The 19,047-nt window shown below is 41.3% G+C and overlaps 1 protein-coding gene and 1 long non-coding RNA gene across 5 annotated transcripts in view; both read left to right on the top strand.

The window, feature by feature from the left end:
- Positions 1 to 19,047, top strand: part of LOC145735657 (uncharacterized) — a 261,472-nt gene that overhangs the window by 14,676 nt on the left and 227,749 nt on the right. The gene's annotated exons all lie outside the window — the stretch shown is intronic.
- LOC145735653 (uncharacterized) lies at positions 6,546 to 10,379 on the top strand. Of its 3 annotated transcripts, XM_081989643.1 has the most exons (7): positions 6,546 to 7,655; positions 7,779 to 7,938; positions 7,986 to 8,079; positions 8,133 to 8,368; positions 8,605 to 8,932; positions 8,994 to 9,333; positions 9,390 to 10,379. In XM_081989643.1, exons 1-3 carry the CDS (start codon positions 7,464 to 7,466, stop codon positions 8,021 to 8,023), a joined length of 390 nt encoding a protein of 129 aa, XP_081845769.1. In that variant the 5' UTR covers positions 6,546 to 7,463; the 3' UTR covers positions 8,024 to 8,079; positions 8,133 to 8,368; positions 8,605 to 8,932; positions 8,994 to 9,333; positions 9,390 to 10,379. The 3 variants fall into 3 exon arrangements, with proteins under 3 accessions (XP_081845769.1, XP_081845770.1, XP_081845766.1); XM_081989644.1 differs by having other exon boundaries at positions 7,986 to 8,368; positions 8,605 to 8,891; positions 9,034 to 9,333; XM_081989640.1 differs by having other exon boundaries at positions 7,986 to 8,368.

Genomic DNA, 19,047 nt, shown 5'->3' with positions numbered 1-19,047 from the left:
CATTAAGTTGAAATCTTTCCCATAAGCATTGCTACAAGGAACTGATATCACTATCTGAACTATTTGTTTCAAAGTTAGATCTTCCACATTTTTGACAAAGTGCACCACTTGTCTGCGGCAGAAATATTGTCACGTTTTGGGGGTAGCGCAGGAAGAGAAACAACAAACGTAGCTCAAGTATGTCTCCTTTATTTGTATACTGACGATGATGCCTAACTAAATCTTACCCCCAGATTAAGAGGGCCGCTAGTACCGCTACAGGCGGGACGCCCATGGAACACTCTCTACGAGGGGGTGCGTGGGGGTGTGTGTGTGTGTGAGTGTGCGTAAGGCCTCCTGATGTGCCGCCAAGCGGAACCCGCTCGATACGAGCAGGGAACCCCTATGTCCGACAAGCCCGAAGGATTTACTTTATGCACAGCAAGCCCCCTTTGGAGTGTCGCCAAGCGAAACCCGCTCGATACGAGCAGGGAACCCCTATGACCGACACGCCCTAAAGGACTTACTTTAGGTACTGAAAGGGTCAAGAGTCCCGACGGTCACCACTGGGTTGCGTAAGGACTCTAGTCTGTTCAGCCTGGATTTCCAAGAAGGTATCGAGCCGTCCGGGCACTAGGAAGTTCGGACTGATGCTCGATAGACCGACCCAGAGACCAGTAATCTTCGATGGCTTGAGACGCCGATTAAATACTCATCTCATGACCCCAATTTGCCGGTCTCGCTGATTCGGCAGTGTACTGGGGGAGACCGGGGCCAGCCTAGGTAACGGAACATGGTGCAACTTATGTTATTCGTGACATCTCCCCCCTCTGAAGAGTGTTCGCCCCGGACACTTAACCCTAACGTAACTAAATAACCTACATGCCCCATGGCTTTATTTACAACGTGTGACCAATCGTAACTTATGTCTTATTACGCTCCCCTTGTTATCTCTCTTGTGGTTCTCCTGGAAACTGTTGCTCCTTCCTGGAGGGCGGCCTTACGCGGCTTCGTCTTGCCTATCTGTGCGCCAGAGCACCCGTTACTCAGTTCGCGGGTGGTGGCGCCCTCTATTGACTTTCCTCGTCCACTTTGAAGTGCGCGGGATGGTCGCTTGTTCCGTGAGTTCCTAGGTTGTGGTATCCTGGCTGTAGAGGGCGTGACGGTTGGTCAACCTATTTAAATATGTATTTTGTAAGTTTATGTTTTATTGTTTATACTTAATTGTTTAGACTATGTAAGCTTTATGAAATATACTTAGTTTGCACCCTACTTATGCAAAATGTTACCCTTACAACTTATTTTATTGTTTAACTGGTCGTCGAAGTGTAAGAGCAGAATAATGGAATCAAGTAAGTTCACTTTTTCCTCTTTCCTCTATTTTTCTCTGTGTCATTTTCCCTTTCTTTTTCCCTTTAGCTTCTCGTTACCAAGGGTTCCCTTGCACCAGACGGCGGTTAAGGGCCCGGCTGCTACGTCTCCTACACCAAGTCCGTTCTGACTTTCCACGAGTATGTTATTCTTAGATCGGGACTGCTATTTCATTTTTTCTGGCTCTTTTTTTTTTTCTTTAAGGGAATCGTACCGGAAGTGTATATATTTAAGGTGCCGTTTGGTGACTGGCCCCCCAGCTACCCAGACACCCATGTGCTGCTTCGCGAGGGGTCTTTTTGTGGACAGATATGTCTGATTTCATTTACCCCTCGCCTTCGGCGACCAGTTATACATTTGTATTATTAATATCGGTACTAAATATATCTGTATCCTATCTAGTCGTTTGTTTGTTCTATGCTAAGTTTGAGTGACTTGACTTATTGCTCGTCCACTGTGCGCGCGTTTCCTGTCAACTGTCGTTCTAATTGATGGGCCACACCTTCGGTCAATGTCTTGCCTAGTTCTGATGATTCGTCGATTTTCAACACGAAGGTTCTCGGTACCTGATGGCGTCCTTCTGCCGCCATGCTTGGTATCTCTACATTTTCCTGGCTTCCCTGTCTTAAACCTTCAGTTTCGGTGCTCTGACTGGGTGATTTGTGTTTTTTACGGGAGGTAAGGTAGTGTTTCAGCAGGCCGTACAATATGACGCCGATTATTATCCCTCCGATTAGCCACGTTGTCACGCCCAGCCAGTATTCCTGCGTGCCCCCCCCGGGTGCTTGGGGTGCCCCGTTTTCTGTGTGGGCTGCCTGTGCCAATGCGAGTAATGTTGGTCTTCGTAACAGTAAGTAAATTACCGCTATTGACAAGACTATGTTCCACGTGAACATGAAGGAGTGGTTGCCCTGGTGTATTTCCACGTGGGCGAGGTGTTCCTGTTTTTCCCATTCGAGGTCCATGTTTAACCTTACTTCTTTTTCTGAGGTTAGGTTGAAATGTGGCAGGTTTGTGGTCCAGTTACTGTTTAGGCATTCTGATAGGTTATGAAAGGTAGGTAAAAATGCCTGGCTATCTGATGGTTTTAACACGAATGTTTTTAGGTTAGTCCATGCGGCTGGTAGTATGTGCCGTATGGAAGCTGGATTTTCTTCGTCTTTGCAAGGAAATCGTTTTTGGATGACAACGTCCTTGTTTACTAATAGCTGGCATTTGCATGGTAAGTTGATTTTTAATGCTCCTGGTAGTTTTAACATTTCCTCCCCGAGTTTAGTGGTGCTTTTAGGGCAGCTGATTGTCGTGTTAGCTTTTGGGTGTGTGATGAGGAATTCTTCGGACCCTGTTTCAGATATGATCATTAGGTTCGACTGGTGGCAATGCATAGGGCAATGTTCCGCTATATCTTCCACTGTGGATCCATGAAACAGTTTTCGAGCGCACGAAGGGCCTTGCGTTTGGTCGCCCGAGAACCTTGGTAAGTAGCACAGCCTATCTTGAAATGGTTTGCATTCGTGTAGTGCAATGCCTGTGATTTCTTTTAGGACCGTGGTCCCCTGGTTATTTGCTACGGCCATCATCAGTGGTGAGTGCTTTAATGTGCATGTCTGGCCCTGCCATGCGAATGGGTTTGTCTGGAGTTGGAATAGCTGCCACTGGTGATTTTTAGTTACTGTTGGTACCTTGACGTGTACCACCAGCTGTTCTCCGGAGAAGGTGCACTCGCTTATTGGTATACGGAAGTATGATGCTAAGTTGGATACAGGTATGGCTAAATCGATGTTGTCTTTTCCTATCTCGTTCTTTATTTTATTTAGATCGCTCCTTAACGTCTCAGGTTGAATTAGTGACAGTGGTATATGTTTATGCCTACATTCTTGTATTGCGGATTGGCTCCGCATTCTTCTAATTAGTAAGATCATTTTCCTTGCCATCCCCAGATTTGCTTGCATGTTTGCCTCCAGAGACCCTGTCGCTAATTCCCTTCCTGCTATTTCCCTTTTTCGAACCTCGTTTAGGAATTCCTCTAATATGTGCACCCTACTTTCTGTTTTCTTGATTGCCATGTTGGTTTCTTCCTGGCAGCGTTTCTGTTCTTCAGAATGTGTACTGATCAATTTCAGCGTATTACTCATAGTACCATGTAGGGCATTTATATGTGCTTCCAGTTTGCCCTCTTCCATGGACATTGAGTCAAGTTTTTCCTGGGTTGCTACCCCGCAGCAGTAATTAAGCCCGTCCGCAATGAATCCTAGTGAGAACGTTCGTTTCTGACGTTTTGTCTTTCCAGACTCTGACCACTCCGGGTACCAGGCTGCTTTGTATTTGTCCATCTCCACATCTATTGCCCTTCTAATTCCTCTAAGTGTTTTTTCGCTCTGCAGTATATGTGTTGGCCATTGCTCTCGCAATTATCTGCCTGTCTGAACCCTGGTTCTGTGCTCAGTTTAGGTTCTAACCATGGGATGACGTAAGTCAATGGAATAGTGCCCTCATAAAGTATTGTTTCTGGTAGTGTTTTCCATGTTGCCCCAGCTGATACTTCCACATGCTGTGTATCCGACGTGCCGGGCCTACAAGAATTGTTTTTATTACTGTCTCCGTTCCATGTAGGCCGACCGACTTGTGCTAGTCATTGTTCCTCTTCCTTGCATTCCACGTCCGAATCCCCCTCGGATATGTCTCCCAACGTCCATTCGTCATAGAATGGTAAAATCCTCCCTATGTGTACTATATCCGTTTTTTTCCCTTTTTCTTGTTTTACTTCGTAGTTAACCTCACTGAGTTTCTTTATTATTCTGTAGGGTCCGAACCATCGTAGTAGCAGTTTCTCACTTTTTCCCACCTTCCTGATAGGAATGAATATTTTCACCCTATCTCCTACCTCAAATTCACCATTTCTGTGGTATTTATCATAAATGTCCTTGTCCTTCTCCTGTTTTTTGTGGATATTGTCTACAGCAATTGCCCTTAACAGTAAGCTTTTTCTCTTAATTCGTTCGTGTTTGATTCGTCCTCAGTTTCTAAAAGGGTGGCGTCTAGTGGGAGTGTGGGGTTTCTTGCGAATATTAGTTGAAATGGGCTGAAACGTGTCGTCTCCTGTTTGGCCGTATTGTATGCAAATGTCACGAAAGGCAGATAAGTGCACCAATCTGTCTGCTCTGTGTTGCAGTATAGTGACAGCATGTCCGCCAACGTTTTGTTTAAGCGTTCAGTTAGGCCGTTGCACGAAGGGTGGTATGCCGTTGTAAAAGTGCTTTTCAGACCCATAATCTGTTGTAATTCCTGCACTAGTTCGGATTGAAATACCTTGCCTCTATCGCTGAGGATGCTTCTAGGAACGCCGTGAATTAGTATTACTCGTTCCAATAAGAATTTTGCCACAGGTCCTGCCTTCCCGTTAGGCAGGGCCGCTGTGATGGCGTATCTTGACGCGTAGTCTGTCACTACTACTATCGTTGTCTTGCCTTGGTTACTTTTCCGGAATGGTCCCAGTAGGTCTATCCCTACTTTATCAAATACTTTGCCCACTTTTATTGGCTGGAGTAAGCCCAATGGCTTATCATTTGTTGGGCCTTTTCTCGCCTGGCAGTCCCTACAACCTTTAACGTAATTTCTGACGTCCTTAGTCATCGAATCCCAATAGTATTTGGGAGTAAGTCTGCTCAGAGTTTTTGTTACCCCCATGTGTCCGCTGGTAGGTGCGTTGTGAGCTTCCCACAAAATTTCCTCCCTAAGTGACCGGGGGATCACGAGTGCGTGTTCCAGTCCTTCCTTAGTTTGTGTTGCTCTATACAGAACGCCCTCCCTCAGCCTAAAATTCTTTATTTTTCGCCGTGTCAGTGCGTCAACGTTTGTTGATTCGGGGTTGCTTATTGCTGTTTTTAATTCTAGTATGGCCTTATCCTTATTCTGCAATTCTCCTATGTCTAACGTTGATATCGTGAAAGTGGGTATATCGTCTAATTCATCTAATTCGACTTCGCTCCATCCTGCCACCGGGTTCCGTGATAGGCAGTCCGCATCTTGGATGCTTACTGCCTTTTTTATAGACTACCGTGTAGTCAAATTCTGCCAACTTGAGAGCCCAACGTGCTAATCTTCTTGAGTGATCTTTTACATTGTGTATCCAGCATAATGCGTGGTGATCTGTTACGATTTTTACAGGGTGTCCATAAATTAGATGCCTTAGGTAGGTCATTCCCCAGACTGCTGCTAATAGCTCCAGCTCGCTGATCGAATAGTTCTTCTCTGCTTTTGACAAGGCCCGGCTTATATATGCTATCGGGTGGTCTTGACCGTCACTGCCTTCTTGGAGCAGAATTGCCCCTATTCCATCTATACAGGCGTCCGTGTGCATTGTACATCCTACATTTGGATTGTAATGTTTTAATACTGGGGATGACGTGAGTTTTTCTTTCAGCAGCTCAAATGCTTTCACTTGATCTTCACCCCAGCAGAATTTGTTCTTTTTTGTGGCCTCATGTAAGGGCCGTGCCAATACCGCGTAATCCTTTATAAATTTCCTATAAAAATTGCATAATCCTAAAAAGCTTTGTAGGTCCTTTGTTTTCTTGGGTGTGGGGAATTGCTTAATCCCTGCAAGTTTTTCTTCCTCTGGGCTTATTCCTTCTTTGCTTACTGTGTAGCCCAAAATCCTTATCTTTTCCTGTAAATATTCGCATTTACTCGGTTTTAAGGTTAGATTGGCTTCTCTCATTTTCTGGAATACTTTTTGTAACTTTGCTAAGTGTTCCTCTAAGTTCTCTGAATAAATAATAATATCATCTAGATATATTAGTATGTCCTTCCACTTTAAGTCCCTAAATATTTTATCTGCAAGTTGTTGGAAGGTTGCTGGTGCATTGCATAGACCAAAGCTTAACACGTTGAATTCGTATGATCCATGTCCCTGTGCCGTGAAAGCGGTGTATTGTTTGGATGACTCTTCTATAGGTATCTGCCAGTAACCTGAGAACATGTCCAAAGTTGTAAAGTACTTGGCATTTCCCATGTATGTGAGAATGTCATCGATTTGTGGTATCGGGTAACATGATTTTTTGGTGACTGGGTTTATAGTTCTTTTGTAATCCACGCAGAACCTCGTGGTACCATCTTTTTTTTTCACCAGTACAACGGGGCTCACCCATGGCGAGTGGCATGGTCTTATTACTCCGCAATCGAGCATTTCTTTTATTTGTGTGTCAATGATTTCTCGCTCGGATTGTGATACTCTATAAGGGCGGCATTTTACTGGTTTATCTTCTGTCACTTCTATTTTGTGTTCTATAAGTTGTGTTTTGCCCATATATTTTGGTGACTTGCAAAACACATCCTCATATTCAACTAGTAGACTCTCTAGTTCCCTTTTGAACTGCTTATCCCTAATGTGGTCCAGTTTATGATCTTCCAATGTCACCACTTCTTTGTCTATTCTCTGAGTTGTACAGAGTGCCGTTGTGCTCAAACCACTGGGCTCTTCTAGCCGTGCCACCGTTGTGTCTTTGTAAATAACCCTTCTAGTTGGCCCTAGGTTCTTGAGGGTCAGTGATATAGAGTCTTTGGCTCTTTCTAGGTTGCACAGTAGGTTGTTGCGTACTAGCCATCCCTCATTTTGTACTACCAACATTTCTGTAGACAAGGGTATTTCCGGTGACGTTTTGATGGTTTTTTCCTCTCCTGGCTTCAGGGTGTAATCTTCAGTGGCCTTCAGCTTAATTATCACGTGGTCATCGTTTTCTATGTAGTTTGGCAGGGTGTTCCAGGAGCTGGTTTCTTGTGTCTTGATTTTTCTTGGTCGGGGTTCTTTATTTTTTGAAACCAGCACCGTCACACTTGTTTCCCTGAATGTCTCATACAGAAGGTCTTTAAGCTTTTCCCAATCTGACTCGCTGTTTGCGGATGTCAATCTAGGTATAGCCACCTTACTTATTTTATTTTGTACTGCCCAATCTTTCAATTTCCTACAGCACTGATGTAGCGTATGAGTAGGTATGTATTCGTTCCCTTCCTCTTTTACTATCATCTGTAGGGTATGTCTGTTTTTCTTAAACAAACTGACCACGCTCCCTACGGGTAGTTTTTCTGTGTTGTGATCTGCCAAATGGTCCCTGATGGCTTTTCCTACTCCTCTATCTCTACTGGGAGCCGAAGAGACTGCAAAGGCCCATGCAGTGCTGCTTGGAAGACTGAAGATGGACCCCGGCATTTCCTGGACCACCTCTGTCCAGTTTCGTGTTATGCCTGGTTTTTTGGGTGCAGGATTTCGCTTTCCCCCGAGCGTTAATACTAAGTCCCGATTTAGGGTGAGTGTGTTAGATATTAAGCAAATTGCTGCCTGCATTTCCCTTAAGAATTCCACGCCCAAAATGAGGGGTTGTGGTGTATTCTCTAATATTGTTGCTCTAATTTCCAATTTTCTCATGTAGTTCCCTCTGAGCTCCAGTGATGCCATTGTTTCGCCTAGACTTTTTACTTTTTGGCCGGCTGCTGTTACAAGCAACGTGGGTGGGCCTCCGGTTCTACGTTTCTTGTCAACTAGGAGATGGCTTATCACATTTAGTTCTGCGCCCGTGTCGATGATCGCTGGTACGTAACAGTCATTTACAAAAGTAATAATATACAGTATTTTGTAGCACGTCGGGCCCCGAGTGGAGAGGGTGACGGGGCTTAGTTTTGCCACCCCCTGGAGTTTGGGTGTTGCTGTCTACTTCTGCAAACAGCAGCAAAGTGGCCTATTTTGCCGCAGTTGTAGCATCTAGGCCTGTTATCGTACGTTCTAGTGGGTTGGTGCTGTCTTCCAGGATTCCCAGCCTGGGGAGTGCCATAGACTCTCCTGGGTGGTGGAGGGGTTCTAACCTGGCGGGAATTGTAAAAGGGTGGCTGTCTTTGCTCTGTTGGCCCATAGTCTCTCCTAGGCGGCGGCGGGGTTCTGTACGAGCGGTTATTGTCAAATGGAGGTTGTCTTTGCGCTATTGGCCCATGGGCCTCTTCTTCTGTCTGGCGCTGTGGTCTGAAGGTAAGTGGCGCTGAGCACTCTTCAGGGGCGTTATCAATAGTAGCGCAAAGCTTTTTGACCTCGTCCAAATTTCTGGGTGGGTTATTGGGAAAATTCGTCAGCCAGTAGTATTTGGCTTTTGGTATGTCTCTTAACCCATTCTGAAAAATATCTAGGAATTCGTCGAGGTCCAGGTTTTCCCTGTATTCCTCGTATAGTACCCGTAGATCGTAAAAGAAATTTTTTGTTTGTTCTAGGTCCCTCTGTTTCCTTTGCTTCACCTTTGCCAGCAGATGGCGACTGTGGTTACCGTCGCTAAATTCTGTTCTAAATGCCTGACAGATGTGTAGCCAATTGCTTTCGGGGTTTGCTGCCTTATACTCTCTATACCAAATGTTTGCAGCACCCTGCAGGTACGAATGGAAGTATAGGATTTTTAGGGCATCGTTCCAACTATTTGCCACCGCTGTTCGTTCATACGTTCCGATAAATTGGGGTGCTGAATCGCTACCAGGGTTGAACGTCGGTGGGCTGATAAACTGAGGTAATGCGGGTGTTTTCTCCCCTGCCTCTACAGCCGAAATGGTAATGTCCGCCATTTCCCTTGATCTCCTAATGCCTTCAAATGGTTTATCTCTTTTTTCAGGTTGTACCTGTGTTCCTGCCTCTATTACTGTATTTTCCAGATCGTTTTCTGGTTCTTGTGGCTGCTCGATGTCTTCCCTTCTTGTATTTACAAGCGTAAGGGTTAGGTAATCTGTTTCTTGCATCCAAGGGTCTCCTACGCTTGAACTCCTGTGCCTTGGTTGAAAGGGGCTGCTAGGATTTGCTGATCTCAAGTTGTACGCTTTTCTCATTCCTGTTAGGGCGTACGGCTTGGTTTGGCCACAGATATGGAGATCAGTAGCCCCGGGATTCAACAAGGCGCCTCCACCATGTCACGTTTTGGGGGTAGCGCAGGAAGAGAAACAACAAACGTAGCTCAAGTATGTCTCCTTTATTTGTATACTGACGATGATGCCTAACTAAATCTTACCCCCAGATTAAGAGGGCCGCTAGTACCGCTACAGGCGGGACGCCCATGGAACACTCTCTACGAGGGGGTGCGTGGGGGTGTGTGTGTGTGTGAGTGTGCGTAAGGCCTCCTGATGTGCCGCCAAGCGGAACCCGCTCGATACGAGCAGGGAACCCCTATGTCCGACAAGCCCGAAGGATTTACTTTATGCACAGCAAGCCCCCCTTGGCGTGTCGCCAAGCGAAACCCGCTCGATACGAGCAGGGAACCCCTATGACCGACACGCCCTAAAGGACTTACTTTAGGTACTGAAAGGGTCAAGAGTCCCGACGGTCACCACTGGGTTGCGTAAGGACTCTAGTCTGTTCAGCCTGGATTTCCAAGAAGGTATCGAGCCGTCCGGGCACTAGGAAGTTCGGACTGATGCTCGATAGACCGACCCAGAGACCAGTAATCTTCGATGGCTTGAGACGCCGATTAAATACTCATCTCATGACCCCAATTTGCCGGTCTCGCTGATTCGGCAGTGTACTGGGGGAGACCGGGGCCAGCCTAGGTAACGGAACATGGTGCAACTTATGTTATTCGTGACAATATCATCGTTTATGAAAGACGCATATGCCTTTTTCGAGCAGACAAAATTGTTCAAGCTCTCCACCTGGTTTTCATTAAAAACCATTCCATCAATTGGAAAATAATACACATTCCTTGTTGTAGCGTGCTGTTGAATCCAAAGGTGACAGAACCAGTTTGTTGTTACACCTAATAACCTAATATACAATGTTACTTAGAAGTTTCAAATAATGAATGTCCAATAGTATTCTTTTAAAACTTGCCAGGATGAATGGGTTTTCTCGGACAAGTTAATTAACCCAAATGATCCCAAAACTATTTTTTTTAAAAAAACCTTTTTTTTCTTCAGAGGCAGATTATTTAGGGCGTGTCTAGAATATCATTCTTATAAAGGGTGTTTCAAAAACATTTGCTTATTTTATGCAATAAAAAAAATACTAAAAATTGTTTTTCAAAATAAATTTATTACCAAAGGAAAGCCTCAATATTAAATTTTTATTTATGGAAAAGAGTATTGGATAAATGAGCACCGTTCATGTTTTCACACTCTCGTAATCTCGAACCGAAGTTTTCGATCACTCTCTGAAGCATTGCACGAGGAACAGCGTTAATTTCATCTGGTATTTTTTGCTTCAATTCTCTCAAATCCTGTGGCGGTTGGGTGTATACCTTACACTTGAGGTGTCCCCATAAAAAGAAATCTGCTGGTGTCAAATCGGGACTTCTTGGTGGCCAGTTAATGTCTCCTCTGCGACTGATGATCCTCCCTGGGAATAACTGATCAAGAGCATCCAAGGAAGCATTCGGGACATGAGGAGTCGCTCCATCTTGTTGGAAAAACGTGTTTCTATTGTAGCCACCATGGTTCTGAATTGCAGGACTTAAAAAAGTCTTAATCATGTGGCAGTAGCGCTCAGATGTAACAGTTTGAGCTTGACCATCCTTAAAAAAATACGGACCAATGATTCCTTGCCTTGACATAGCAGCCCAGGCAATAACTTTAGGGGAGTGTAATGGCGTCTCATAAAGATTTTGCGGGTTCTGCTCGGCCCAATATCGGCAGTTCTGTTTGTTAACATGTCCGTTAATGTGAAAATTGGATTCATCAGAAAACCATATGTTGTTGCAACCGTTGAAGTCCTCTCTCATTATTCTACAGAACTCTGATCGATTAGCGGGATCCTGCGGTTTTAATTCTTGTGTGATAACAATCTTGTATGGATGGAAATGCATATCCTTGCGAATAATGCGATGAACAGTCGACTTATGCAAAATTAAAGACGCTGCACGCAATCTTAATGATTGCCGGGGATCCTCGTTAACGAATTGGCGTACACGTTCAATGTTTTCGTTCGATCTCGCTGACCTTGGGCGTCCAAGCGGTTTACTAGTCATCGTGTTTCCATTGTTCTCGAACTTTCTTATACAATATTTAATCAAATTTTCACTTGGGACATCTCTCATTCTTGCTATGTTAAAATGATTCCTGTACAAACGACGCACAAGGGCATAAGAATCATTGTTTTTATAAAACGCACGAACACAAAAAGCACGTTGCGGTCCCGTAAAACGCTCCATTGCAACTAAAACTTAACAATGTTGCCAAACGTTTGCCAACTATCTCCTTTCTCCGAAACATGCGTATTGCGCCATAGGACAGATCCAAAAACGAAAATATTTCTGAGACACCCTTTACTTAATTTTTGCTGGACACGAATCACCACCTACCACCAACAATAATTTTAATGTTTCTAATGCCCCTGGCTTAATATTTGGTTCATTAAATAGTCAAATTCGTCTATTTACACAATCATGTAATGGAAATGAAGTATACTTATTAAAGTTTCCAATTTGACTAAAGTTAAAAAAATTATGAATTAAACAATCTATAAAATAAGATTTCCCTGATCCAGGAGGTCCTAAAATATGTATAGTATTAACTTTTGGAAGTTTTTTATCAATAACATTAATACAATCAGTTAAAAAATTTAAAATACTTGTTTCATCATTATTATATTGAAAATGCAGAAGTTCATTTAAAACTTGTACTGAATCTTCAATAGATTAATAATAATCATCTGTATTACCATGAAAAGCTGCATACAATGGAGTTTTGTTACTTATCCACTCATAAATATCATTTATACTTTTTTCAACCAACTCAGAATTAAATAAATCCATAGCAACTTGTATTGAAGCGTGAACATTTGCAGTACCCGCTTACCCAGGAACAAACCGGAGGATGTGGACAAGGTCAGTGTGGAAGATCCACCAGAATAAACCACCGTTATATTTTGTTCCCATTGTTGCTTTAAGCATTGCTGTAGATTCGGTTCTAGTGACGTTTGGCAAAATGTCGTGAAGTAGTCGTGCTCCTTTAAGAGATCTACGAACTTCGGAAATGAAATTGTGTATTCGTTGAATTTGTTGCTCCCCGCTAGTTTGATTTGCTTCTTTATTTTCTGGAGTGGTAGTAAGAAGTTCTTTAATGAGCGTTTGCCAGCTAAGTTGTTTTCGTTCTGCATGATTACTTGCGTTAATTCTAACCATTGTAATATCAGGTAAAAAGGAAGTTGCTCCACTTGAATGGGCCAAAGAAGTTTCAGCAAATTCAGAAGACAGGAAATCTCGCATGGTGCCATCATTGAATTGGTTAGTTGAGGTGGTGAAAGGTCTTCGCAATCGCTATAAAATATTTAATCTTCACGTGCGCTCCATAACTTTACAATTTCTCGACGCTTACTAATTTCTCCCCAATAACATATTAAAGAATTATCATTATTGCACGTATCTACAGCACAAATATCGCAATTTAAGTGGCCTTTAGTATGTTCGTGAACCAACATTAAACTTACATCTTTAACATTGTATGCCACTTTTTCCCAAAACGTATTACTTAATGTACGGTAACACTTTGCACAAAGAATCATTATAGTTCCATTTGATTCTATCATAGCTGAATAGTAATAATTGCAAAATGATAACATGGTATGGTGTTGTGTTGGACGATTCCACAACCACCAATTTTCTTGTGCTTCAGTAATTTTTCCAGTTCCATTTTGTACACGCATATCTTTGGGTGCTTCATAGAAATTATTTATTTCTTTGATTTTCTTTAAAATTTCATTACTGGGGTAAAATTCGCAGCAACGATATCTATCACTTACGACATCTTCACCAGTTTCTAAGTCTGCTTCTGTTTCACTATTTATCGGCACTTCTGGTGATGTAACAACGTTGCACAATTCTTCTAAAGCTTCTGCACAATCACTAACTGCTGGTGAAGTAGACATGGTTTAACGTGTTGGACCAATCTGCTTTTTAAACTGTTTGGAAGAAACTATAAACTCAAAATTATCAAAGTCGTGTAAATCATAAGGTAATTCCAAATTTGATACTAATTTTAATTTTGTCAACTCATACCTTAAGTGCGTGCCTTGCGGTAATTATGTTTGGATGCAATATATTTTGCTTTGAAAATAAGATTGATGCTATCATTACATCAAATTCTTCGTTTAGTTCATTGCATAATTGACTAATTAAGCTGAGATGATCAGTAACCGTTTGACTGTAAGTTAAGGAGTTGATTCTTTTTACTGTATTTTTAGAGAAATTATTGAACTTTAACATATTTTTGTCGTTTAATTGACGCTCTTGCCCCTGTAGCGCCACTGGCGGGTCCTCCTGGGTTGCCCCAGGATTCGTCAGGTTCGATGCCCTGAGAGTATCTTCAAGCCCCAGGACATTCCAGTCTAATACGTCTGGCTCGGATATTTCCATGTCTTCCAACATTAAAAAAAGTGAGAGGGATGCCAGTCGGTTTTTCTGCTTTTTAACTTTTTAATTTTAGATACCGACAAACTAACAAAATGAAATATATATACCCAGAGCTTTCTGATTCTCCTCAAGCCTCCAAGGATTGAAAGAATAAGCCCCCAAGTTTCGAGTTTAAACGTTTAATCAGAGAAACTAAATTATTACCCTAACTAATAACCTAACTTAAACTAAAACAAGGTTGGGAAATCGTCAAACCTAACACTTAACCTAACTCAACAACCTTAGATTAGAAAGATTTTTACATAAAAACTTAACCTAAAACTTACTAGGTAAAACTGCTTTTGGAGTCCGACGCGGTTGTTCACCAAAACGGTTTTATTTTTAAAACAACGTCCCGACCGGATCACAACTTGTCGACACCAACGAAAATTGCCAGCTCCGAAACACACGGTTAAAAGTCGTCCTTGGAAGGCTATCGGAACGAGAACGACGAAATTTAACTTTTGCTCACCCTGAACAAGCTGCAACTTGTTCAAGTTTCAGACAAGAATTACACGCTTGTCTATGGCAAAATGGAAAAATATCAATACACGGCTACAACCGTTATTGAATCCAAAAAGAAGGCGACGACCACTTTTTATTTTGCCCACCTCTTTTTCCGCTATTATTCCTAACCCGACTGACTCGCTAAGAACCCCGCATGTCACGCCATCGCTCGGTTGCCTACCGCCGCACCGCCGCGTATCGGGCCAATCAGATTGCCGGGATTTTCTGTCTCTAGGACGTGGTGACCTCGGAGAGAGTGCGTTCCACGACAATTTTCATTAAGTCTTTGTTCGTTAATTGGAGAGTAGGTGCAGTTTTATTATAATCACTAATGGCGTCAGACATTACGTGAGCTTGTTGTTTCATCAATAACTGCATGTCGTGATTTTGTTGAGCGACGGCTTTAATGGTTTCTGTGTAAAATATTGCATCATCGGCATCAGGAATTCCAAAAAGCCATTTGATAGCATATGAAACACCGTCGAATAATTCGCGTCTAAACCTTTTGACGTCATCGTGACCAGTAAGGTGGCAAATCGAATCAAATTTATCATTTAATTTATCAATATAATGTTCTATAAGTTCTAATGATTATTTACAAGCGAATTTTAGATTACTGCTTTGGTCTTTAGTTTTATTACTTCTTTTACTATCAATTTTCGAAACACACGTATACATCAGGATTCTTTTTAGGTTGATACACGTATAGAACATTGTTGATTATTGCAGTGAGAATTAAAAAAGTTGGATGTAACAGAGCCATGTTACTACAGGGTCCGGCAACCAAACTTGCTGATTTGAAAGGTGAATAAAACAAAAAAGAAAATAGATATCGTTTTAACTATTTTTTATCAAATTTATACAAAATGGGAAATTAAATATTATTTGGTTTTGAAAATAATATCGGGCAAATGACGCCCGTCATTGTCAATACACTGAGTTAATCGATTTACAAAGTTCTGATATACTTTTTCTAACATAGCGACGGGTATGCCAGCTATTGTTCGACGAATATTTTCCTTTAATTGGGGTATGGTCCTTGGACGATCAGTGTAGACAATGCTTTTCAGATAGCCCCATAAAAAGAAGTCACAGGGGGTTAAATCAGGCGAGCGTGCTGGCCACGTCAGATCGCCTCTTAAGGAGATCAGACGGCCTGGGAAGTTTTCTCGTAAAACACGCATTGCATTCCGCGCTGTGTGTGCTGTAGCTCCATCTTGCTGAAACCATATTCTAATGTCAATTTCTCCCAGAGTAGGCAGAAAAAAGTTCTCTATCATATTGACATATCGCTCAGAATTCACAGTAACCGCACGCTCGTTCTCCTCAAAGAAATAAGGACCAATGATCCTTTCTCGCGACAAGGCGCACCACACAGAAACACGTTCACTATGAAGAGGTTTCTCGTGAAGTTCTCTCGGATTCTTATTATTCCAATAGCGCATATTTTGTTTATTCACGCACCCAGACAAATGAAAATGTGCCTCATCACTGAAGAACACAAGTGCATCGGAAGGTAAGTTTTCATTCAACGCTTCACAAGCATTTCGTCGAGCAAGAAAATCTCGTACGAAAAGTTTTTGCACTACAGCCAATTTGTATGGATGAAAATGGAGGTCATCATGCAGAATTCGCCTTACCGAACGATCCGAAAGTCGAAGAGCAGCTGCATGCTTATTTGCCGAGCGCCGAGGAGATCGTAAAACTGACTGTCTTACTGCCTCGATGTTCTGTGGTGTTCTTACCGGCCTTGGTAACCCTATTCTTTTTTTCTGAACATTGCCAGTTCTCCTGAAGGTGCTGACCCACGAAATAATCGATTCTCGTCCAGGAACGACACCTCGGGAGGGAATATTGAAGTGTGCCCGAAATGCACGCTGCGCGGCGGTGATCGAGTGACCGTTGGGGAAGTAGGCCTCAACGACAAACGCATGTTGCTCCTTCGGCCAATGCATTTTCGCTACTGAAGCTAATATCAAAAAAACTTCCCAACCGACACCTGCTTGTAAGCCTATCCCCACCCATGTCTTACACCCACTCCCTCCATGGCGCCCTGTTCAAATCAGCAAGTTTGGTTGCCGGACCCTGTAGAACGAATGGGAAATGTAATTAACATCGCACTATTTATATGTTTATACACTATATTTATCAAATATTTCAGAGACACATTAGCGTTAAATTCATGTGACGATAAAAGGTTTTGTGGAAAATAAAGAACCAAAAGTATAAAAAACACATTTATTCTTCTCGTGCTCCCCATAATTTTATCATTTCTAAACGTTTATGTATATTGTTGCCCCAATTACAAGAAAAATTTAAATTATAAGCGTTTGTAGCTTTACAACACACATCGCAATTCATACGAAAAAAGTCATGTTCATGCACTAACAAAAAAGACACTCCCTTGTAGTGATAAGCAACTTTTTTGTAAAACTCATCAACAAAACCTTCATGGCATTCAATGCAAATATTCATAATTAAATTTATAGATCTTATCTCAAGAACATAATGGAAATTACAAAACACTATTGATTCATGGTGTAGTACAGCACGATTCCATAACCACCAATCCTTATCGCGTTAATTAACAACTCCAGTAATATTTTGGACACGCTTGTCAACTGGAGCTTCATAGAAATCATTCACATCCTTTATTTTTAATGTCACGTCAATATTTGGATTATAAGTGCAACAGCTATACGTCTCACTTACGACATCTCCTATTTCGTCTTCTAAGGCGCTGTCGTTATTATTTTGGTTTTCTTGTCCCAATAACAAGAAAAATTTAAATTATAAGCGTTTGTAGCTTTACAACACACATCGCAATTCATATGAAAAAAGTCATGTTTATGCACTAGCAAAAAAGACACTCCCTTGTAGTGATAAGCAACTTTTTTGTAAAACTCATCAACAAAACCTTCATGACATTCAATGCAAGTATTCAAAATTAAATTTATAGATCTTATCTCAAGAACATAATGGAAGTTACAAAACACTATTGATTCATGGTGTCGTACAGCACGATTCCATAACCACCAGAGTCGGGCAAGCTACTGAAATTAAGTAGCTAGCTACAGCTACAAGCTACATTGTTATTCTATTATTCAAGCTACAATTTGGATAGCTACTTTCTGAAAAAAACTAGTTAAACTAAAAAGTAACTGAAGCTACTAGTTAGTTTAATCTAGTTACTTTTTAAGTTACTTCTTACAAATTTTTATATAATACGTGACTCAGGGGTGCGTAATTGGTTCATAACTATTTTTCTAGTCATTCTATCGATTTGCGGATTTGACTAACCACTGGGTCACCCTGTATGTATAACAAAGCTTTTAATCAACTTAATAGTCGTGTGAATTGTAACTTTTAAAATAGTTCGTCTTATTAGTCTTATTGTGCTGGAGGCTGGAGAGGACAAAAAAATAATTAGCAAAGTAAAACAGGGATAAATAAAATAAAGAAAAACAATACGTAAAGATATATTTCAAACATTTATGTTTTCAGATTAAAATATGGATATAGATAGCATATCTTGCTTCTGCATAAATATAACATTAGTAGCCTGTATAACGGTAAATTAAAACAAAAACTAAACATGCATCATTCATGACATAAAATTTTAAATTAAATCAATTTTTCATTCAGAATATTCAGACACTTTTTTAACAAAAAATGCAACCTAAAGCAACACATATGAGAAACGTTAAAGATATATACACTTAACACCCTATACCTATTATTTATTATTTATTGTATTTGCTTTTAGCAAAACGAGTTTTTCGAACAGTTTATCAGATAGCCCATGCCTCCTTGGAGAATTAACTAAGTTGCAAATGAGAATAGTCGTTCTACGGGAGCTGAGGACGTTAAGGATGTTTTAAATTTTTTGAAGATCTCTTTTAAATACGGATAGTCATCAAGCATTCTAAGATCTTGTCGGTTATCACCAAAATACTAATAATTGAAGTTCAATTTTCAATTTCAAGGATATTGTGCTCGCTCCATGTTGAAGCTGTAACGGTAGAAGATGCTGCTGGTGCTGATAAATTAACTCTTGGAAAAGTAGACTCAGGTGCTGTAGATATTGTTGGCTCAGGTTCATTAAAATCGAAAAAGTCGGAAAAACTTGTGTCCTTGTTTTCGTTGTCAGGACTAAGACTTGCATCTATATCCAAATGAGGTAAAATATGCAGGGCAGTGTTGATAATAAGTTCCTGTATACATTTTTTGTCTGTGTTGAGTGAATCGCTTTCGTTAAATATTGTGAGCCATCAAAGTTTGATCGAAGGCAGTGTTGCCGCTGCAATAATAGCACCTTCGGAATCATGGTTTCTAAAAAAATATTTCTCAAACCTTTTAGCAAGTGCTAACTGAAGTTTCTCCACTACTGTAACTAATGATTTTACCTTCAAATTAGTTTGAAGTTTAGTGAGTTTCACTTTTAAAGATAATATGCTAGGCATGAAGTAACCGTAAAATGTATTGTTTTCTCCCTGTAAGAAGTCCAGAGTTTCAGCAATGGGTTTCAATATAATACAGTATTCTAAATACTGCAATTCAGTATCTCTGAAACAATCCTTACTTAAATCTAATTTATCAAACAAATCTTTTAATTGACTTTTGCATTTCAAGATTTGAGACATGGAGTTATAAAAAGAATTCCATCTCGTAATGTAAGGATACGATAACGTGTGCCCCAACATTTCTTGGATTATTTCTGCACTTTTTGGTTTGCTAGCCTTTTTCCATAGCTTGTTGCACTTTTGTACTACTCTTTCATGTCGATATT

The sequence above is a fragment of the Ips typographus genome, linkage group LG11 (assembly GCF_016097725.1).
Source record: "Ips typographus isolate SLU linkage group LG11, UJ_Ityp_2.0, whole genome shotgun sequence".
Taxonomy (NCBI): Eukaryota; Metazoa; Arthropoda; class Insecta; order Coleoptera; family Curculionidae; genus Ips; species Ips typographus.
This window is presented reverse-complemented; position numbering and strand designations above follow the sequence as displayed.